Raw genomic sequence first — 24,748 nt, forward strand, 5'->3', positions numbered from 1 at the left:
AATATTTTTTGTGTGAATGAGATCCATAGTGGTAGCTGTATAACAGTGTAGTTGTTTCTCCATAAAGTTAGTCATTTCATGAACTCTAACTCCTTCTTCACTGCAAAATTAGATATTTTTCTTAGATGTTAGTGAAAAAGGGATTTTGGGGACACTCCGCTTTTTTAAACCTACTAATATTTTTATCATCTTAGATAAATTTTGACATAGTTTACTCTTTTTTTTTTCTTTTTTTCCCCCCAGAGGTTGGTGCTCTCTTCCCTCCCCATACTCCATAAAGGGTGGTTGGGTTGTTTTAGAGGAGTTACCGATAGAGGGTGGGTGCTTACTCTTGATATCTTTGAAGTTCTATTGTTATCTAGATGTGATTCAGTATTATAGCATATCGGTAAGTATTATAGACTTTAAATCCACACTTCTTTGGTTTGAATGCTACCTGCTCTATTTATTAACTAACTCCATGACCTTGGACCACTTCATTAACTCTATATCTCAGTTTCTTCATCAGTAAAATACCTCATGTTAGTAATACCTCATAGAGTTGTGAGGAATAAGCAATAAATGTAAAACACTTAGAACAGTGCCTATCTCATAGTAAGTGTTGTATAAATTTTATATAAAGGGCTTACAAATGCCCCCCCCTTTAGCCACAGTTATGTGTTTTTAAAAAATGAGGAACTTTGTTTCTCCTAATCACGTGGTACATTTGTATTGAATTCAGTGGTGTTCTTTGGGGTGTTTTAAAATACTTTCTTTTGATTTCTTTAGTCCAGAAGTCCCCAAGCCAGAACCTAGCTGACTGCACCTAAAATTACATGGGGAACTTGTCAAAAATATAGAATCTCTGGATATCAGCACTAGTAGGCTTGGGGTAAAGGCAATAACCAGTACTCTTGTGATTCAGATGGATGCAAAGGCATGTGGGCCTTAGGCCTAGGCCAAACTCTGGCCTAGACCAAACTCTAGCCTAGAATAAAAGTCCTTTGATATTATTGGCTTGTTCTTAGGTCTTCATGTTAAAATGGAAGTTATATTAAAGGTAATCTAACATTTTCATACATTGATTATTTTATCCTTGGTGATTTTAAGTTGAATCTTTCAAATAGGTAAGATGTTACTAATCGTCTAGAGCTGCAGTGTTCAATAAAGGAGTCACTAGCCACTTATCACTGTTTCAGTTTAAATTAATTGAAATTAAATAAAATATATCAATTAAGTTCCTTAGTCATGCTAACCACATTACAAGTGTTCAATAGCCACATGTGGCTAGTGGCCACTATATTGGACAATACAAATATAGAACAGTTTTATTATTGCAGAAAGTTCTTGGATGGCACTGGTCTTGAGAAGGTATCAGCAAAATATGACTTGTAGGCCAGATCTGGCCTGCCACCTGTTTTTGTAAATAAAGTTTTATTGGAACACAGCTATAGCTGTTTATGTACTTATTGCCTGTGGCTGTTTTCATTCTATAATGGCACAGTTGAAAAGGTGTGACAGACAGTAAAACCTACAAAGCTAAAAATATTTACTGTCTGGCCCTTTGTAGAAAAAGTTTCTGACTCCTGGTCTAGAGGGAAGCATGGGTTAGTAGAAAGAAAAAGGACTTTAGAGTTAGAAGTCTCTGGCTTCTAATTCTTTATTCTACTACATTTTGGGCATGCAACTTTGAGCAAGTTTCTCCAACTGTCTAAACTTTGCAGATTTGTCATAGAGTTATTATAAGGATTCCATGTTAAAGCACCTAGCCTGATGGCTGGCACATAGTAAGTGCTCAATAAATATTAGTGTCTCTTGCTCCCATCCAGTTCACCTCCCTCAGTCACAGATGTATTAATTAAGACCTGAAGAGAGAATTTATGTATGAAGTTTTTATAATTAATTCTGAAGGATTCACCAAAAATGGAAGCTTAAGATAAAACTCGAGATCTTTAAATTGTCTTAATTATGATAGGTCTTCCTTCCTGGGGTTGTTGATTTATTGTTACTGTAATAATGTTTCATTTTTCCTATTCAGTTATTTTCTTCTCTCTTCTGCCATTCGTTTATATACTCTTTGATATCTATATTCGAGTTTCCTGATAAAATATCAGCACTTGGTTAAATTTGAATTTCAGATGAACAGTGGACAATATTTTAGTATAAGTATGCTCCATGTCATTCAAATTTGACTGGGCATTATGTAATTTTATTTGCTAAATATAACAATCCCAATCCTTATGTGTGCATATGTTCATATCTATATAACACAGTCTTTGGGCAAGTTAGTTATTAACATCCATAGGAAGTCTCAGTAATTTTCATGCCTAGGACTCCAGTTATTCCCACTACTTAAAACTAAAACCACATTTTTGTTTCTGTCATCACTACTGTTCTAGGGAAACAGGTATATCTTTACTTCCACCCCTGGCCCAACTTGTAGAAAAAATTCTCATGCAAAGGGTTTCAATTTTTAGAATTATTACTGGGAAAATAATCCAAGGTTCATTAAATCTTACTGAAAGCATATAAATGAATGAGTAGAAAGAGTAGATAGTGTTCTGAATTGCCTAAATTGGAACCCCTCTAACATGAACTAGTGAGTTTAAGGTATACATGGGATCTTCCCTCTGACCCACAGCCTGGATCCCTGTTCCGTGTAAGCCTAGTTTCTTCAGTGGGTGCTTACTGGCCACTCTCTAACTTTCATTATTGCTGCACAGGATCAATCACCTTCTCCTGGCTTTTTGCCTGGGGCCTCTCAGGGTCTAGCCTTGTGGTAGTGGAATTAGATGGCTTTTGGGGCCCCTTCCTACTTTAGTGTTCTCTGAGTTTTGTGATCACACAATAGCCACGAAGGCTCCCATGTTTATCCTCTATGGGGCTTAAATGATCAAACAGCCACATTGGTTACCACATCAAGGGGTATTTAGGTGAGCTTATAATCAGAGCAACCTAAAGTCGCAATGCCAATAGTTTGTCAGTCGTTCAGCACAGAATATACATTCTTGTGTTCTTGACTGTTTAAGAGCCTGGTGTTACTATTAATCTAATACTGACTAAATTAGGGTATGGACAGCCTACTTGACATAAGATTTTATTGCCATTATTTATTAAATGTGATAATTCCAAATTGTCCCCCAAAATTCTTACAATCCATGTTAAAATGTATAGAATCTTTTCTCAAATAACTTTTTAAAATGTTTTCTGAATGATAATACTTGTGATTTGATTCTTGACTAAAGAAGCATTCATTTCTTGCAGGTTTTATTTTTGGAATTGAAGTTGCCACCAAATGGAGAGAGAAAACACCAAGGCAGCAAGAAAACTTTGGGTTCTACCAGAAGAGGGAATGATGATGGATGGAAGCTAAGGCTGGGAAAACAGTTCAGCACTAGTAAGGTGCTCTTTGGGGCAGTCACAGGGCAGAATCTGAACTACTTTTAGCATTTTGGTGCCTTGAAAGAATGCTGCTGAAATCAAGATCCAATGTAGTACACCATTTGAACTTATCCAGACAAAAACAAATTGGTTTTTGGTTCAGCTGCCCACAAACACTATGGAAACATTCCAGCATGGAAAATCTTGATCATAATCTGAGTTAGCAGTTGTGTCCTTCCTATCATTAAAACGGTGTTAAGGTTTGTAAATTCAGACCTATATAGACATTAATTATTGACATGCACTACTCTTGGACTTCTAGTATAATATAATTTCTGTTGTTATATGAGCATGAACAAAAAGGTATGGAAGAATTAAAAAAATAAAAAGACAGTCAATATAAATAAAATTTTGTTTTTTTCAATTCCAGAGCAAAATAGTAAGTTTTCCATGCATTTGTTTTGAGAATCTAATCTGTTAATTTCAAAGTAAAATTGAATCATAACCCATGGAAACTGTATGCATGGGATAAAAGAGAGAAAGCCTTAATTTTACATTTTTACTGAATGAATTTTCAATGGAAAATAAGGATAGAAAGTACAGCCAGAACAGCCATGGAGAGAGCAGTCCAAGTTGCCATTCTGTAAAATTTTGACCATAATATTATTAATTATGACTTGCCTGCCCTGGGGAAGTTTCCACAGCTTCATTCTGTAGCAAAATTTTTTATTTAATCACATTGGCCCTTTTACCTTAAAAGTTTTTGTTCCTTAACGGTTCATTGAATGTCTGTAGCATGGAAAATTCAAAGTTTTAAAAATAAATTTCCTTGATACAAAAACCATGAAAGTATTATGGCAAAAAGAAGAAGAAAAAAAAAAAGACTGGGAAACTTTCACGTGAACAATGGAGGAGGAAAATATAAAGAAAAGAGATGATGTAAATAATTGGGTGGGGTGTGGGGAAGCAGCTGTTTTACTAAGTTGACATCTCATTGATTTTTTTTTTAATAGTAGATGTAAATTGACAATACTCAACATTAACATGTTTACATTTTATAATCTATAGTTATTATAGATTTATCATTATGGTGATTTCCAAAAAACCCAAATAGTAATTTTATAATAGTAAAGTTGAGTTTAGATACAGGAGTTATCAAATTTAATTTTGAGATTATATTGTTTACTTAAAAGAGATTCTAGTTTGCTATGGAATTTGGACAAGAATCTGATCCTACTTTATTATAATTCTTTGGCAGGATGTTTTAAATAAATTAAGGGCATTACATCCTTTACCAGGCTTGATATTAGAGTGGAGAAGAATCACTAATGCTATTACCAAAGTGGTCTTTCCCCTGCAGCGGGAAAAACGTCTGAATCCTTTCCTTGGAATGGAAAGAATCTATCCTGTATCACAATCACACACTGCTACAGGTAATGAGAAGTCTTAAATATGGATAATATCCAGTTTTGCAAAAAAAATTCATATGTAATATTTGCTTATGATGACCAAGGAATTCAAGTGTTGATCATTGTGTTCAGTGAAGTTCTATAAACATTTATGAAATGTATACTACATCCAAAGCATAGGTGAATATCAGGTAGATAAAGAGATGAAATTTAGTAAGATAACAGTTCCTGCTTTCAAGTACTATATAGAGTAACTGGGATGTCTGAGATTGGATGAGAGTATGGCCAGGAATTAAATATTTATTTGAGTCAGTGATCTTATCTAATTTCAGTCCCATCCCTATTCTGAATCTCTTAAGAGTCTCTCCAAGTTGAATCTAAGTAGGCCTGTGCGGTAATAAGGGAGTGTCTTACTTTACTCAATCAGAAAAGAGCTGTAGAGTCCTTTGCATGTCTTATGGCCCTCTTGGGATCAGTATGCATGTAATCTCATGAAGAAAAAAAAGCATTCTTTTTCTAGGTAGTGCACAACTCCACATATTTGTCAAATGCAATGTGCAGTGGAAGAAAGGGCAGCATTAACTCCTTCATAGAGGGGGCATTTTAGTTTGGTGGTATAGAATGTGGACTTTGATACCACATTTTCACAAGGTTTGAATCTTGGTGCTGAGAATCTTTAGACAAGGTACTTAACCTTTCAGTGCCCAAGTTTCCTCATGTATAAAACAAGATAATTACAGTCCTACCTCACTGGGTCATCCTGAGGATTAAATAGGTCAATACATGTAAATTGTTTAGAATGATGCGTGGTACATTATCAGTTGTTGCTGTTATTGAAGATGGGGGCACCGTGAGGAGCTGCTTTTCTCTTTGCTTGCTTAGTCTCTGTTCTAAACAATTCCTCTTCCTTCTCCCTATTTAGCTAACCTCTTGGTGCTTCTTGCCTATTTCTTGCCCTGTTTTAAGTTTCATTTTGAAACATATGCTAATGCTGTAAACTTATGTAAAATAAATCCTTGTTGGTAAAAAAACAATCAACCTAGAGTTTTCAAAGCTTTTGCACATTTATTTGTTGCTTATAAAGCAGAAAGTCATCAATTCCTTGTTGTTTTCCTGATTGTTTTTCATTATACTGTGCCTACATTTAAAGAATATTTTAGAAATACAAGCTTACCCTAAGTATAGTAAAGCCCTTTCATTATTAGAATTCATCTTCATGAAGCTATATTCATGTTTTATAATTTACTTTTGCCATTTTATTTGTCTACCAGTGTTACCTCATTAATTCAAACACTAGACCTGAATATTAAGTATTGATATTATCATAGAAGAGAAGACAGTGTGCTGAGGCAGAAAGAGACTTGGATTCTTTCCTGTGCTATTTGTTAGCTTTATGAAGTTTATTAGGCCATTTAATGCTAATAAGTGTAATAATATCTACCATTAATTGAACACTAATTTTTGCTAAAATCGAAATAACGAGGATATAGTATCAGGAGTTTATTCAGAGAAACAGTATCTGAGATACTTAAGATCTCTGATTCATCTAAAGAAGATGGAATTACATACAGTAGCTAGTAGAGAGCCTGTTAGAATGAAGAGTACCATAAAACAGAGGATTTTTGTATCACTGTATGTGTATTATAAAAACTGCAGTAGCAGTCAGTTACCCAAACTTTTTGAACAACACCTGTGTGTTTTTGAAAAATTCATCCAATAAGTAAATAAAATGTAAAATATTTGGGGGAAAGTAAAGGCCATAAGCATTAAAACAAATAGCCTTCTGTTTCCTAGAAAATGTACTAGCCACCTGATTCTAGTTTCTAGTCATGTCAGTGCTACCTACCATTGATTCTTGTGATAAGTGATGAGGAGGAGGAGGAAAACTGGCCAGGTGATATCTAGAAAGTAACATTCTAGTCACCATCACTCACTACTACTACATCTCCTGCATCCTGTGGCCTGACTTCTGTGGCCCCAGTTGTCCCTGTTCAGCACTCAGTTGCTCTTCTGCTTCAGATCCTCTTTTCTGTACCTTGTTTGTTCCTGGCTTTTAAAGGCTTCGACAGTCATTTCTCCTAAGATCCATTTGATTTGTCTTTTACTCATTAGTATAACTGCTAGCATTTTATAGTGCTAACTTCTGGTACTCATTTTAGCGTAGAAATAGTATGATTTATCATATTCTTATCATGGGATTGTTTCTGTAGAACGAGGTTAATTATAAAACACTGTATTGTAGCTGATTCATATATTCACTTATATCATGATTGGTCTTGTACTTATTATTGTTAGACACATGAACATAATGAAGTGTATTTCATTTAAATTTAGTTTAACAATAACAAAGCATGCATTTTTAGGATAATTCAGAAATGGTATTCGTGTTAAAGTAAATGTCAGATTTCCCCTCTTCCCTTCCCCCCCTAATTTTATGTCTTCATTCTGCTTGATTTTAGGACGAATAACCTTTATAGAACCAAATATTCAGAATGTACCAAGAGATTTTGAGATCAAAATGCCAACACTAGTAGAGGAAAGCCCACCTTCCCAAGCCCTAGGCAAAGGCCTACTTCCTACGGGCAGGTAGACTCTATTTCTCTTTATTTGGGTTAATATACTTTTGGGAGTATGAATGGATCCGAAATAGCCTATTGGACAAATAATGAAATCAATTTAATTTTCTGTTCCAGGCATACACATTTCTATTCTGTTTCAAATCCTGAGTCTGTCTATAAAGAAGCTAGTTGATGGCAAAAAGCTGAAAATCTGGGTCACTAATTAAATCAACCAGCACTATATGCTTGTTTAAGTCAAATACTAAAGGGACAAGTTTAGCAGTGTCTGGAACATCCCCCTTCCTGCCCTCTTCATATGCTCACAAAAGGAAGAAAAAGCACAGATCATTTATATTAGATATGGTCAATGAGATTTACTGAATTGAGTGAAGCAGTTTGTGGGAAAGGTTATTACAGAAATACCTTCCTGTTTAATTGAAGGTTTGCTGAATGAGGTCTAGTATATTTGTTAAACTTTGAAGTGTGTTTCAAATAAGGTTTTTAAATTTCTTAGATGGAAATATTGACTTACTGAAAAACTCAGACCATTTTCATATATTTAAAACTACTTCATGTCCAGCTGATGATGTTTTTCGCACAACAGAGGAGGAAAAAAGAAGGGTTGTGGCCTGAACCCCAGGCACCAGGCAGAGATGGAGGAGAGAGCCTCAGAGAGAGGAATGCCATTTTCAGTTAGCATGAGACATGCCTTTGTGCCTTTCCCAGGTAAGGTGACCGATGATGGTTTTTGAGCTTCTTTTTGCTGTGGGAATGGTTTTCAAAGCACTGATAAAGCCTGAATTATGAATAAGACTCAGAAGAATACATTAGTTCCTCCATCTTTCCTGTCTTTGGTGGAGCCTGTTTTTCCCCTTCATGTTGCCAGGTTTATAACAGTCAGTCATTATTGTCTTCATGATCTGCTCTGTGGGAAACCTCTGTGTGGTTTGCTCAGCATCCTGCTGAAATCATGTAATCCTGGGTCATTGTAAACCTTTTTGCAAAATCCAGTGAATTTTGTTAGTTGTCATCCTCTTTGACTTCTCTGTAGCATTTGTCACTCTGTCAACCCTCTCTTTCCTCAATTCCTCTCCCCCCTGACCTCTAAGGGCACAATTTTTTTTTTTTTGGTCTCTTTCTAACTTGTTTTGCTCTTTTGTTTCTTCTCCACTTCTCCCCACTGCTGCTTACTATTGCAGGGGGTAACCCTCAAGGCTGTCTTACTTCTGTCTGACCTCTCCTCAGTACTCGTCATCAAAACATTTGGAAGTCATGATCTATCTCCCAGATCATCCCTATTATTTGTATACATATTTGCTCTTTTTGCCACCTGGCAGCTCTGGGTGAGTGCAGTTAACCAGCTGAATTTATTTGAATTCTGTCAGAAATTTATATTCCAAGGGTGAATTCAGGTCTATGATAGTATAACCCATTTGGTAATTTTCAGCTTTGCTTTTTAAATATGAACTACCATTTGAACTAGCATTTTACCATTGTAACTATATATGAACTACCATTGTAACTATATATGAACTAGAACTAAATATGAACTAGCATTTTACCATTGTAACTATATTTAAATATTCAGTTCTGTGGCATTAAGTACATTGTGGTGCAGCCATTACCATTATCCATCTCCAGAACTTTTCATCATTCCCACCTGAAACTCTGTACCCATTAAATATAACTGTTGCCCTGGACTCCCACAGCCCCTAGCAACCACCATTCTATTTTCTGTCCCTATGAATTTGACCACTCGAGATCATATAATATTTGTACTTTTGTGCCTGGCTTATTTCACGTAGCATAATGTCTTCAAGGTTTATTCATGTTGTAGCAAATTGTGTCAGAATTTCTTTCTTTTTTAAGGCCAAATAATATTTCATGATATTTATTTATTCTTACCTAAATAGTAAAACTGTGTTTAACACAACAATATTTTATACTGATTTTGTTTAAAATTTTAAAATTAATTTAAATTAAATGTATATGGATTTAACCTTAAAATTTCTGCCATTTAAATGTAGTGTTTAGTTAACTATCTAAAATAATTCTTGATGGGGTTTATCCCAGGAATTCAAGGATTCTTCAATATATGCAAATCAATCAGTGTGGTAAACCATGTTAACAAATTGAAGGAGAAAAACCATATCATCATCTCAATAGATGCAGAAAAAGCTTTCGACAAAATTCAACACCCATTTATGATAAAAACCCTCCAGAAAGTAGGCATAGAGGGAACTTACCTCAACATAATAAAGGCCATATATGACAAACCTACAGCCAACATCGTTCTCAATGATGAAAAACTGAAACCATTTCCACTAAGATCAGGAACAAGACAAGGTTGTCCACTCTCACCACTATTATTCAACATATTTTTGGAAGTTTTAGCCACAACAATCAGAGAAGAAAAAGAAATAAAAGGAATCCAAATCGGGAAAGAAGAAGTAAAGCTGTCACTGTTTGTAGATGACATTATACTATACATAGAGAATCCTAAAGATGCCACCAGAAAACTACTAGAGCTAATCAATGAATTTGGTAAAGTAGTAGGATACAACATTAATGCACAGAAATTTCTTGCATTCCTATACACTAATGATGAAAAATCTGAAAGAGAAATTAAGGAAACACTCCCATTTACCATTGCAACAAGAAGAATAAAATACCTAGGAATAAACCTACCTAAGGAGGCAAAAAGACCTGTATACAGTAAACTATAAGACACTGATGAAAGAAATTAAAGATGATACAGATGGAGAGATTTACCATGTTCTTGGATTGGAAGAATCAACATTGTGAAAATGACTATACTACCCAAAACAATCTACAGATTCAGTGCAATCCCTATCAAATTACCAATGACATTTTTCACAGAACTAGAACAAAAAATGTCACAATTTGTATGAAAACACAAAAGACCCCAAATAGCCAAAGCAATCTTGAGAAAAAAAAATGGAGCTGGGGGAATCAGGCTCCTGGACTTCAGACTATACTACAGTAATCAAGACAGTATGGTAGTGGCACAAAAACAGAAATATAGATCAATGGAACAGGATAGAAAGCCCAGAGATAAACCCGTGCACATATGGTCACCTTATCTTTGATAAAGGAGGCAAGAATATACAATGGAGAAAAGACAGCCTCTTCAACAAGTGGTGCTGGGAAAACTGGACAGCTACATGTAAAATAATGAAATGAGGACACTCCCTAATACCATACACAAAAACAAACTCAAAATGGATTAAAGACCTAAATGTAAGGCCAGACACTATAAAACTCTTAGAGGAAAACATAGGCAGAACACTCTATAACATAAATCACAGCAAGATCCTTTTTGACCCACCTCCTAGAGAAATGGAAATAAAAATAAGCAAATGGGACCTAATGAAAATTAAAAGCCTTTGCACAGCAAAGGAAAGCATAAACAAGACGAAAAGACAGCCCTCAGAATGGGAGGAAATATTTGCAAATGAAGCAACTGACAATGGATTAATCTCCAAAATTTACAAGCAGCTCATGTAGCTCAATATCAAAAAAACAAACAACTCAATCCAAAAATGAGCAGAAGACCTAAATAGACATTTCTCCAAAGAAGATATACAGATTGCCAACAAACACATGAAAGGATGCTCAATATCATTAATCATTAAAGAAATGCAAATCAAAACTACAATGAGGTATCACCTCACACCAGTCAGAATGGCCATCATCAAGAAATCTACAAACAATAAATGCTGGAGAAAAGGTAACCCTCTTGCACTGCTGGTGGGAATGTAAACTGATAAAACCACTATGGAGAACAGTATGGAGGTTCCCTAAAAAAGTACAAATAGAACTACCATATTACCCAGCAATCCCACTACTGGGCATATACCCTGAGAAAACCATAATTCAAAAAGAGTCATGTACCACAATGTTCATTGAAGCTCTATTTACAATAGCCAGGACATGGAAGCAGCCTAAGTGTCCATTGACAGATGAATGGATAAAGAAGATGTGGCACATATACACAGTGGAATATTACTCAGCCATAAAAAGGAATGAAAATGAGTTATTTGTAGTGACGTGGATGGACCTAGAGACTGTCATACAGAGTGAAGTAAGTCACAAAGAGAAAAACAAATACCGTATGCTAACACATACATATGGAATCTAAAAAAAAATGGTTCTGATGAACCTAGGGGCAGGACAGGAATAAAGATGCAGACATACAGAATGGACTTGAGGACACGGGGAGGGGGAAGTGTAAGCTGGGATGAAGTGAGAGAGTGTCATGGACTTATATATACTATTAAATGTAAAATAGATACTAGTGGGGAGCAACCGCATAGCACAGGGAGATCAGCTCAGTGCTTTGTGACCACCTAGAAGGGTGAGATATGGAGGGTGAGAGGGAGACGCAAGAGGGAGGAGATGTGAGGCTATATGTGTGTGTATAGCTGATTCACTTTGTTATAAAGCAGAAATTAACACACCATTGTAAAGCAATTATACTCCAATAAAGATGTTAAAAAAATAAAAATAAAATAATTCTTGATATATGGTTGGATTTAAGTCTGTTGTCTTGTCATTTGTATTTTGTTCTATCTGTTCTTTATTCTTTTTTAAAAACTGTAAATGACTATTTTTGTTATTGTTTTATTTCCTCTATTATCTTTTTTTTTTTTTTTTTTTTTTTTTTTGTGGTACGCGGGCCTCTCACTATTGTGGCCTCTCCCGTTGCGGAGCACAGGCTCCGGACGCACAGGCTCAGCGGCCATGGCTCACAGGCCTAGCCGCTCTGCGGCATGTGGGATCTTCCCGGACCTGGGCACGAACCCACGTCCCCTGCATTGGCAGGCGGACTCTCAACCACTGTGCCACCAGAGAAGCCCCCACTTCCCATTTTTTGTAATATGTTTAACTTCTATGACTATTATAAACTTTGCTATGTAGTTTTTTGTTTTTTTTTTTTGCTGTAAACAGTTATGACCTTTCGAAGAAATCAAGAAACAAAAGTGTCTTTTCTATCTGTTCACTTTTTTACCCTTCCTGGCACTCTTTTTTCTTTGAAGTAGACTGAAGTTTCCATCTATTATCAATTTTCTTCACCCAGAGTACTTTAAGGTTTTTTTTTGTAGTGCAGTTCTACTGACAGTGATTTCTCTTAGCATTTCCATGTCTAAATTTCTCCATTTTATCCTCACTTTTGTAAGATTTTTTTTATTTGACATAGATTTATGGGTTTATAGTCCTTCTCTTTTAGCACTTTAAATATATATTTCCATTAGCTTATGGTTTGCATTATTTCTGATGAGAAGTACACCACTATTTTTCTTGCTATTCCTCCAAGCATAATATATTTTTTCCCAGGATGCTTTTTTGATTTTTTAAATTCGTTATTCAGTTTTAGCAATTTGATTTGGGTGTGAGTCTCTGGGTGTTTTTTTATGCTTTACTATTTGGGCTTTTGAGTTTGCTGAATTTCCTGAGTTAACTTAGGTTTTTTTTTTTCTTCTTCTTAATCTATGTGCTTATATTTTTCATTAAATTTGGAACATTTTCAACCATTATTTCTTATAATATTTTGTCCCTATTTTGCCCTTTTTTCCTATTACTCCAAATATACATGTGTAATACCACTTAGTATAGTCCCACAGATCACTGAACCTTGTTTTCTTCTTTATTCCCCTCTCTTCATTTATTTAAACTCTGTACTGCAATGGATATTTTCTATTGACTGTTTTAATGTTCACTGATCTTTTTTTCTACAGTGTCTAATTGCTGTCATATCCTTTTAGTGAATTTTGCATTTCAGATATTGTATTTTCAGTTTTAGAATTTTAATTTTTTTGTATAGTTTTTATCACCTTATTGTAATTCACTATTTGTTCCATCATCATTTTTATATTTCTTTAAATTCCTGAACATATTAAAATTCCATCATCTCTGTAGCTTCTGAGTCATTTTTCTATTGACTGAATTTTCTCCTAGTCAGAGTTACATTTTCCTGGTTCTTCATATGTCTAGTATTTTTTTTATTGTATGCTGAACATTATGGTTACTACATTGTTAACTCTTTGGATTTTGTAGTCTTCATTTATAGCATTTTCTTCTGGCAGGCAGTTAATTTACTTTCACATCAGCTTGATCATTTTGAGACTTTTAAAGCTTTGTGAGCAGACGTTTAGAGTAGCCTTTACTCTAGGGCTACATTAACCATCATTGTAAGGTTTGGCCTTACTGCGGTCTCTACTTTGTGCTCAAGTTGTTCAGCAGGGTTTCTCCACTGAGTCTGGTCAGAGCTTGAACATCTTTCAACATTCAAGAGTATGTTCTTCAAATAGTTCAGCTGATAGCTGAACTTTGATAATAGCTATTTCTTTAGTGTTTGTTCTTTGCCTGGTTCTCTGAACTTTCTCCCTGCACAGTTTAGTATTTGGTCAAAATCCAAAGGGATTAGTGTACATATTTCTGGTGATCCTTTTATGCACAGTTCCTTTCTCTCCAAATTTCACAAGTTCTAGCAGCCTCAGCAGGCCCAAATTACACTTTCTTCTTCCAGCTCAGAGACCACAGTGCTTTGTTTCATCTTTTTCCCTGTGCTGCCTCCATTCAGAAACTTGAGACAGTTTCATGGCTCCTCTTATCTCCCCTCTCCTTCCCCTTTCTCAGGGATTGTAGTCCTGCATTGCCTATTGTCCAACATCTGAAAACTGTTATTTCATATAGTTTGTCCAGTTTTATTTTGTTTAGGGCAGAAAGGCCATAAAAGTTGTGGTCATTTGTTTCAAATCAGTATTTATATATTTTTGAATTGGTTATTCGTTTACATAGTTCAGAAATCAAAATATATAAAAGGTATATATTGAGAAACTTTGCTTCCTTCCCTGTCCTAGCTACCCTGTTATGTATAACTCTTATAGTTAATTACATATTTGAGTTTCTTATATATCCTTCCAGTATTTCTTTATGCAGATACAAGCAAGTATGAATATGTACTAATTTCTTCCTCTGTTCTTACACAAGCATAAGCATTCCATATATACTTGTTTGCTTTGGTTTTTTGTTTAATATTTTTATGCTGAAGACTTGTGATTATCAATAAAGAAATTTGAACATAAGCCAGTTTAATCTGTGTGCAGATAATCTTTGCAGCAGCCTGTGGGCTTGTTTACTGAGTCACAGAGTAAAAAGCCTGTTTAATTTTTTTTTTTTTTATTGCGGTATGCGGGCCTCTCACTGCTGTGGCCTCTCCCGCCGTGGAGCACAGGCTCCGGACGCGCAGGCTCAGTGGCCATAGCTCACGGGCCCAGCAGCTCCGCGGCATGCGGGATCCTCCTGGACCGGGGCACGAACCCGTGTCCCCCGCATCGGCAGGCGGACTCCCAAGCACTGCGCCACCAGGGAAGCCCCATGTTTAATATTTTTATGCTGAAGACTTGTGATTATCAGTAAAGAAATTTGAACGTAAACCAGTTTAATCTGTGTACAGATAATCTTTGCAGCAACCTGTGGGCTTGTTTACTGAGTCACAGAGTAAAAAGCCTGTTTAATTTTGATAGATATTGTCAAATTGCCATCTAATGGGACACAGTTACCATTTACTTCCAAGTAACAATGTATGAGTGTTTCTTTCTCCACAGCCTTGCCACAGAATGTGCCATCCAACCTCTGGATTTTTACAAGTAGAAAAGAATTGTTTCTTGTTATAATTTGCATTTTTTTTATTGTGAATGAATTTAAGCAGGTTTAAGGTTCTTTTGTTTTTATTAGTTCTGTGAATTGCTTGTTTATATTTTGTTCTTGATTTATAGCACCTCTTTTATACAATATAGCAATGAGTCCTTTGTGATATCAGTTGCAAATATTTTTCTACTTTAACCATGCTTTTGCTTGTTTTATTTTGTTTTTGCCATGCATATCCAGTCATTTCTAGTCCATAGATAAATTATTTGAATCCTCTTAATTATTTGAATACTCTTTTTCACATACAGGCCACTTGACCTTTTTTTGTTGAACAAGTTTATTTTCAAAGCAGAGCACACATTTCTCTCCACACCCCTTAAAATGTCAGCACACATTAGAAACCAGTTTCTTTATTCACTCATTCATTCATTCCTTCAACAACCATTTGTTAAGGACCTATTAGGTACCAGGAACTGTGCATTTCTGCAGAATGCAAAGGAAGATTGTCTCCCATCCCTAATGGCTCAGTGTTATGTGGGAGAGGCATGAAAGAACCATTTTAGATTATGTGTCAGTGCTATAGGAACACTGAGGAAAGCACTACCACAGTGGTTAACGGGCAGAGGTGAAGGGTGGCTTTACATATATTACATATCCTTGAAAGCTAAGCAAAAAATTTTTATGTGTTACAGAGCTGAATTGCATCATATTAAGAGCAAGGTTTTAGCTTTTTTTGATTTGAGTTTTTTACATGATCTCACGGTTGTATGTTGGAACTAAATTTCTGTCATCCTGCTTAGTGTTATAAAACTTGGTTTTGTCTTTGTACCGACTTTCCTAAAATCATTTCTATTTCAGGTGGTTTAATATTAGCTGCTGATTACTCTCAACTTGAGCTGAGGATCTTGGCTCATTTATCCCACGATCATCGTCTCATTCAAGTACTAAACACTGGAGCTGATGTTTTCAGGAGTATTGCAGCTGAATGGAAGATGATTGAGCCAGAGTCTGTTGGGGATGATCTGAGGCAACAAGCAAAACAGGTGGTCTTTACTGAACATGTTTAACATAAATGAGGAGAATTTTTACGATTCAAAAAAATTTTTTTTAACTATCTCAATCATTTGTGGTTGAGGAGTGATTTGTCCCTCTTTGGATTTTTCACAACATTCATCTGAGCCTGTCTCATGGTACTCATATTTTCCTTTGTAGAGTCAATAGAAAGAATCAGGTAGAGTTAGTCCAAGCCTACTTAGTTCTGGGAAATCTATATGCATTAGTGGTAGATATTGTGGTGGTGGTGGTGGTAGATATTGTGTGTGTGTGTGTGTGTGTATTTTTAAAATCTCTAGCCTGTAAGCACACATATATTTATCTTTTTATATTCACACGCATTGAGCCATGGTACCTTCTATAGAAGGGTGCTCTCTGAATGTTTGTTGAAAAATAAATATTGCTGAGCTGTGGATTATAATCAATAACTATTAGCTTTTTAGTTATTTTAAGATTTATTTTTTTTAATAAATTTATTTTATTTATTTATTTTTGGCTGTGTTGGGTCTTCGTTGCTGCTCACAGGCTTTCTCTAGTTGCGGTGAGTGGGGGCTACTCTTTGTTGTGGTGCATGGGCTTCTCATTGCAGTGGCTTCTCTTGTTGCGAAGCACGGGCTCTAGGTGCACAGGCTTCAGTAGTTGCGGCATGTGGGCTCTGTAGTTGTGGCTCACGGGCTCTAGAGCGCAGGCTCGGTAGTTGTGGTGCACGGGCTTAGTTGCTCTGCGGCATGTGGGATCTTTGCGGACCAGTGATCGAACCCGTGTCCCCTGTATTGGCAGGCAGATTCTTAACCACTGCGCCACCAGGGAAACCCAGCTTTTTAGTTTTTTGAGGCCATTGGTTAGCTAATCTGCCTGTGAAACTTCATACTGCCCTTGGACTTTTCACATGGGCCCATATTAGTTCCTACTCCTGGATGACTGTTGGGCACAGGGAAAATCAAAGGCCACATTCACACTGTTCCCTGGCCTAAATTAACACTGATACTTGTTTATCACGTGACCTGTGGGAAATCTGATGCCCTTTTCAAGAGAGCAGGATTGTTGGCTGAGGTAAAGGCACACCACCTCTAAGATCCTGCTTTACTAGTTTTACATTTACACTTCTTGTTACTCACAGCTGTGATTCTTGACTGGCTCATTAGGCATGAAACATTTCCTCTCACCACTGCCTGTTTAGCACCAACACTTGTTTCTGCCACTATTTAGAAAGCCAGTTTTGTCTTCTCTATTTAATCCTCTCAGATTAAATCCTGCATTTAGCAAGAATCAAACCCTAAGTTAAATAGGTAATATTCCAATATTTAATCCTCGTAGTAAATACACGAAATAGGTCTTATTATTCCCATTTTACATAGGAGGAAACCAAGGCACAGAAAGTTAGTAGTTTGCTTAAGGTCATATAGCTATAAGTGGTGGAGCCAGGATAAGTTCAGAATGAAAGAACTTAGACATTCTGACTCCATAATCTAAACATTTATACACTGATGATAGCTGCCTCTATTTAATAAGTTCTTGCATGATTTAATAGTGTTTATGCTATACCAGTTTTTTTTTCTTGAATCGCCATGCACTAAACCATCTAATCTAGATCTCAGTCTTGCTGAGATATTAGCTAGCACTAAGTAATATCTGAATTAAGAAAAAAAGTGTAAAAAGACCTAAAAGGAAAAGAAAACAGGAGCGAAAAAAATCCCTCTCAATGTAATTTAAAAAAATTATTTTGGAAAGTATTTTGGATTTTGATAATCATTTTTTGCAAGTTATCTTTTTAAATTTTATTTAACAATATTTATATAGATCTTTATGTCAGGTGGTATCCCACACACACACACACACACATGCACATGTGCGCACATACACACATATATAAAATAACTCGTCTAATCCTAACAAACTCATGATGTAGGTATTACTGTCCTCATTTTATAGTTGAAGAAACTGAGATACAAGGTAGATTGTGCAAGATAATACCTCTTGTAAATGGTGGAACTAGGATTTGAACCCAGGCAATACTTATTACTAAATCAGTTTCTTTACTGACCTATTTAAACCATTTTCCTCCACTACTCCCAAAATTTTCTCGAAAGTTTGTGTTTAACCCAAATGAATTCTGCAATTGTGGGATTTCAGGTGGCTGTGAGATGAAGAGGATATTTATTTCCAATGACGTCCTCCCTATTATGAAGCCATGTAGTCTACTCTTCCTGCTTTTTTAGTGCTATTCAAAGGTGAGGAGAGGAATGTTTGTAATGCTTCTCTTTCCTGACTCCTAGGCACTTCTTTAAGCAGCAGTTAATGAAGTATTATGAGGAGTAGAAAGCTTCTCTGAAGACTTCTGGATAAATGACAGTCAGAAATATTTCCTTTTAAACCACTAGGGTTATTTTCTTAACACACACACACTCATATTCATTCATATTCTGCCCCTTCTTCTCTTTCTCCCTGCACCTCAAAAAGTATTGCTAAAAGGCAGTAAAGGTGCTCACTGGATATCAGCTTCTATGGATCTAACCCACCAAAGCAAATTAATCATTTCTTTGATTCACCATGAAAAGTTTACCAAATCTCAATCCTAATGAACTTTTTATGTTTGCATTTTATGTAGTTATGACCTATAATGTACTTAGTGTGATGAGTCCCTTTCAGATTTGCTATGGAATCATTTATGGAATGGGAGCTAAATCTTTGGGAGAGCAGATGGGTATTAAAGAAAATGATGCTGCTTTTTACATTGACTCCTTCAAATCCAGATATACTGGTAAGGAAGCATTGAATGTTAATTATCTTCTAGATACTATTCTTCTCAACTCTCTTTCCATATAATATTTTTAAAAATTTGTGTTACAGAATTTTCTATTAACAGAAGTTTTCATCAAGCATTGTTGATTAAATAACATCAACCTTTCTTAGAGATGTGCTTTTTTCATAAAAGTAGGGACAGAAATGGAATAGCAAAATGAAGTTGATGTATATGCTACTGTGTCGTTGTGAAAATCTTATAAAATCTAGGAATTGTCCTGTGCTTTAGGTTTACATAGCTTTATCTTGAAACAGTAAACCATTGAGTAAATGTACCAGAAACTGTGAGAGAAAAATTGCTTTTATAGAGCAGTTTGAATATCACCATTTTAAATTCTCTCTTCTTTTGGCAGTTTATTGAGATAATTTGCACACAATAAAATTCACCTTTTTTAGTTGTATAGTTCTATGAATTTTGACAAATGCACGCAATCATACTGTCTACATTACAGCTGAGGTATGGAACCATCACCTCATCATCTCAAAGAGTTCCTTTATGCCCCTTTGTAATCAATCCTGTCCCCAGTCCCCAAAAAGAAAAACTTTTATTCACACATGACATGATCTTGTACATAGAAAATCATGTGAATTCATTAAAAACAACTACTAGAACAAATAACTAAATTTGGCACAGGTTCCCACCATACAAGGTCAGTTTGTAAAAATCAGTTGTATTTTTTTTTTTTTTCTGTTTTTGGCCATGCCAGCATGGCATGTGGGATCATAGTTCCCGACCAGGGGTGAAACCCATGCCCCCTGCAATGGAAGTGTGGTGTCTTAACCATTGGACCACTAGGGAAGTCCCTGAATCAGTTGTATTTTTTTTTTTTTTTTTTTTTTTTTTTTTTTTTTTGCGGTACGCGGGCCTCTCACTGCCGTGGCCTCTCCCGTTGCGGAGCGCAGGCTCCGGACGCGCAGGCTCAGCGGCCATGGCTCACGGGCCCAGCCGCTCCGCGGCATGTGGGATCCTCCCAGACCAGGGCACGAACCCATGTCCCCTGCATCGGCAGGCGGACTCCCAACCACTGCGCCACCAGGGAAGCCCCAGTTGTATTTTTATATACTAGCAATAAACAATTAGTGAATGAAGTAAAAATAAAACCATTTACAATAACATCAAAAAACATGAAATACTTGGGATAAATTTAACAGAGTATGTGCAAGACTTTATTGAAAACTCCAAAGCAATCCTGAGAGAAATTGAAGAATACTTAAGTAAATGTGAGTTTTACCATGTTAATTTATTAGAAGGCACAATATTGTTATGATCACGGTTCTCTGTAAATTGTTCTATAGATTCAGTGCATTTCCAATCAAAATATCATTAGACTTCTGTGTCAAATTTGACAAGCTGATTCTAAATTTATATGGAAATTCAAAGGGCCTGGAATAACTAGAATATTTTGTGGGGGGAAAGTACAATGTTGATTACTTACACTCCTTGGCTTCAAAATTTATTATAAAACTACAATAATCAAGATAGGTATAGGGGTAGACGCAGGGAACAATGAAACACAATAGAGCATCAGGAAGTAGACCTATACATATATGGTGAATTGATTTTCAACAAAGTTGCCATGGTAATTCAATGGAGAAAAGATGGTCATGTCAACAATTGGTGCTAGAACAACTGGATACCAGTATGGAAAAAAAATGAACTTCTACTTTATCTCATACTATATTCAAAAATTAACTTGATATGAACCACAGACCTAAAAGTAAAAACTAGAACCATCAATCTTGCAGAAGAAAAGAGAGAGGAGCTTTATGACATTGAGGTAGGCAACAATTTCTTAGGTGATAATAACACTGAATTAGTCATAAAAAATAAATATTGATAAAAGACACCATTAAGAAAATACAAAGTCAAGCCACAGACTGAGAGGAAATATTTATAGTTCCTGTTATCTAACAAAGGACTTGCATCCAGAATATATAAAGAACTCTTACAACTCAATACTAAGAAAGTAAATCACGCAATAAAATAAAGTTCAAAAATTTGAACAGACACTTCACAAAAGAAAATATGTGAATAACTACATCAAGTGTTATCGTCATTTATTCTCAGGGAAAAGCAAGTTAAAACCATAAAGAGATACCACTATAGAAACACTAGAATGATAAATTTAAAAACATTGTGTCTCTTTTACATTGCTGATTGGTTGTAAAATGGTACAACCACTTTGGAAGACACTATGGCTCTTTCATATAAAGTAAAACATACACTTAACTGTATGATTCTGCAGTTCTACTATTGGATGGTTGCCCAAGAAAAATGAAAACATATGTCCAAAGAAAGACTTGTATGTGAATGTTATAGCAATTTTATTCATAACAGCCAAAGACTGGAAATGTTAAACAACAAAAATCCTAGTGAGTAAAGAAATTTTTTTCCCAGTTTTATTGAGTTATAATTGACACACAGCACTTTATAAGTTTAAGGTGTACATTATAATAATTTGACTTACGTACATCATGAAATGATTACCACATAGATTAAGTGAGCACCCATCATCTCATATTGATACAACATTAAAGAAATAGAAAAAAAGGATTTTTTCCTTGTGATGAGAACTCTTAAGATTTGCTCTCTTAACAGTTTTCATATATAACATTCAACAGTGTTAATTAGCTTTATCATGTTGTACATTTCATTCCTAGTACTTACTTATCTTATAACTGGAAGTTTGTACCTTTTGACCACCATCACCCATTCCCTCTCCTCCCACTCCCCACCTCTGGTAGCCACAAATCTAATCTCTTTTTCTATGAGTTTGTTTTTGAAGTATATTTGAACTATAAACTATGTTAATTCCTGGTATACAACACAGTGATTTGATATTTCTGTACATTTCAAAATGGTCACCATGGTAAGTCTAGTTGTCATCTGTCACCATACAAAGATATTACATAGTTATTGACTATATTCCCCACACTGTATATTTCATACTTGTGACTCATGTATTTTGTAACTGAAAGGTTGTGCCTCTTAGTCTCCCTCACCTATTTTTCTCCTCCCCCCAACTCCCTCCCCTCTGGCAACCATCTGTTTGTTCTCTGTATCTATTACTCCATTTCTTTATCAACTGAGTAAATTTATTAAAGATCAAATGGGCTTTATTCAATGATTCATGAATCGGGCAACATCCCATCTAGCACTAGAAAGGAGCTCCACCAAACTGTAGAAGAGGAAAGTTTTTTAAAGGCAGAAAGGGGGTAGGTGGATAAAGGAAATATTAGCAAAGAATGCATTGTTTCAGGCAAGGTCACTCTCCTAAGGGGAATGGAAGGGCCTATTGGGTGGATAACCTCACTAGTGCTGACCATGTAATACCAGGTTGACTGGTTAAAGGTTACATTCCTGGGGGTGTTGAGGCTGCAGTTTGGTTCGGTAGTAAGTCTTAGTTTGCTGACATAGGGTTTAGCAAAGTGACTCCATTTTGGCCCCGCTGTCTCCTTTTTAACAGGAACAAATATCTGTCAACAGGATTATGGATAAACAGATTTTGGTATATCTCTTCAATGGAATGCTACTTAGCAAGAGAAGGCAGACACAAGTGAGAACATACAGTGTAATTTATGAAATTCAAGAACATGAAAAAGATACAGTGTAATAAAGTAGATCCATTAGTGTTTGAGGCTGATAATGGGGAGCTGACTGTGAAGGTGATTAAAATGTTTTGTATCTTGTAGTGGTTGTTAGAAGGGTGTGTACGTTTGTTAAAATGCATCAAACTTCACCGGAAGTGAGTGCCTTTTATTGTATGTAAATTATGTCTCAGCATTGTTTATTGTATGTAAATTATACCTCAGCATTGATTGTTTTTTTAAAGTAGTTCTTGCAATCTCTGAATATTTGAAGGCTTCCTACAGGAGTCAGGTAAGAGAATTCATAGAGGTGTAGTCTCTTAAATCTCATCCTTTTCTTTGCTCTTTACTCAGCAGTATCACAGTAATTCTTGAAGAGAAGATGAGAGCCTGATTGCTTTCTGAAATTCCTATGCTAGTAGTCAGATATCACCAACAGCTGCACTTGGCAGGGTTTCTCCCCTTCCTTTCACCCACAATCTGTGCCAGCCGCACAATAGAAATCCTCAAATGAGGGGTTTTAATTGGGAGGCATTAGTGTTTATTATTTAGGATGAGCAGAGCTGTGAGAAAGCAGAAATTGCACAAAAGAATAATGATAGATCAGCAGTCTCTGTACTTAAATGTGTTTTAAAGAGTATAGAAAAAGAATGTTCCAGGAGAGAAGAACCTCTCTAGCTCAGAGACAGGAATGAGCAATGAAGAGACTGACCCATCTGAAGCAAAGAGTTCATCCTGGAGAGTCATAAGACCTAATAACGGACCTATATAGCAAAGGATGAACGCTGGTATAGGGAATATGAATGTGTTTGAGTAATATACTATATGTAGTCTTTTTGAATTTTAAGAAGTGAGTTGTGTAAGTTTCTAATAAAATATTACAACTTCATGCATTAGTTTCAGCTAGGTCCTATTTGAATCATAGCATAGTTGGTAACAAGGAGCTGTTGGAATGTATTAAGCCTGGAAAAGATAAGCTCAAAGAGTAAAAGAGGGTTAGTGTGATCAAAGAACAGAACCCTGTGAAAAGTAGCATGGAATAGTCTTAAGGTCCATCTAGGTTTTAGTACCTGCTCCGTTGTTGTGGAGTTTAGTTTTGTATTTTTTGTTGTTGGTGATGGTGGTTGAAAAACAGAGATTATGTCATTTCTAAAGTTCTTTTTGTTTCTAACTTTCATGGCTATATGAGGTGATGAGTGTTAATTAAATTTATTGTAATGATTTCACAATATATGTATATGTGCTGCCTAAGCGAGCAGTATTTCCCAATATATGTAAAGCAAACTGTCATGCTGTACAGTGATGTGTGTCAGTTATTTCTCAATAAAACTGGAAGAAAAAGTGAATGAAAGTTTATATGCAAAATTTTGACATGATATTCATGTTAATCATGGTGAAGTTTTGGTATATTTCACTATATTGAAACTAGTGAGTGAGATTAAGGATGGACATTGGTTGTAATTATTTCTTCATTTTCTTTGTAGGGATTAATCATTTCATGAGAGAGACAGTGAAGAATTGTAAAAGAGATGGATTTGTTCAGACCATTTTGGGAAGGCATAGATATTTACCAGGAATCAAAGACAACAACCCTTATCACAAAGCTCATGTATGTTGAAATTTCTCTGGATTTTTAACTTAAATTTTTAACTTTAATGACATGTACTTTTTCAACAAAGACTGAACCCTGCTAATGTCCCTTTTAGAGATCACTAGCATATTAATTGGATCTTCTATTTTATTAAGGACTTCTGTAGTGATGGTACATGCCAATATTTGCTGAACACAGTCTCTTTAGGAGACTAATGTAAATATGGGTTCACTTAATAATATTTCAGTTAAAGATGTTCTGTTTTAGTAAGTCAATTATTTATTAGCTTTGGTAATAAGTTATATGTAAACTTAGTTCTTACATTTGCTAATTGTTCTTTGGTTCAGATATCATACACTAATTTGTCATATTACACCAGATTGCCAGTGTCTTCAGAGATTAGCCAGTCATTGAATTGTGGTATTTTTTGGTTCATTCCTTTTGTTTATTTATTTTAAAAGTACTGGTTCATCAGAGGTTATTAGGATACCCAAAATATTAAAGAAGGCTATTTTTAATATCATTCAAAAGATGTATTGATGGTATTTACTCACATTATGATTGAAATCTCTTTCTGAAATCATTGGGATCCATAAAAGTGTATCTGTACACTTTTTGTGTATCTGAGCATTTAAGTTTCTGTTATAGTCCAAACCTTCCTATTTTAACTGGTTGTATTTTGCCCTTACCCCATACTTTTGTGTATCAGTGCC

The 24,748-nt window shown here is 35.6% G+C and overlaps 1 protein-coding gene across 1 annotated transcript in view; it reads left to right on the forward strand.

Annotated features, from left to right (window-relative positions):
- POLQ (DNA polymerase theta) overlaps positions 1 to 24,748 on the forward strand; it is a gene marked incomplete at both ends in the record, with an annotated part of 137,130 nt that overhangs the window by 104,042 nt on the left and 8,340 nt on the right. Inside the window, 7 exons of the mRNA XM_079704838.1 lie at positions 3,244 to 3,381; positions 4,619 to 4,793; positions 7,229 to 7,355; positions 7,932 to 8,053; positions 15,860 to 16,044; positions 18,704 to 18,815; positions 23,929 to 24,053. Coding sequence (XP_079560964.1) covers positions 3,244 to 3,381; positions 4,619 to 4,793; positions 7,229 to 7,355; positions 7,932 to 8,053; positions 15,860 to 16,044; positions 18,704 to 18,815; positions 23,929 to 24,053 — 984 coding nt within the window. The remainder of the gene's footprint in view (positions 1 to 3,243; positions 3,382 to 4,618; positions 4,794 to 7,228; positions 7,356 to 7,931; positions 8,054 to 15,859; positions 16,045 to 18,703; positions 18,816 to 23,928; positions 24,054 to 24,748) is intronic.

This window comes from Hyperoodon ampullatus (assembly GCF_949752795.1).
Source record: "Hyperoodon ampullatus genome assembly, chromosome: 5".
In the NCBI taxonomy this organism is placed as follows: Eukaryota; Metazoa; Chordata; class Mammalia; order Artiodactyla; family Ziphiidae; genus Hyperoodon; species Hyperoodon ampullatus.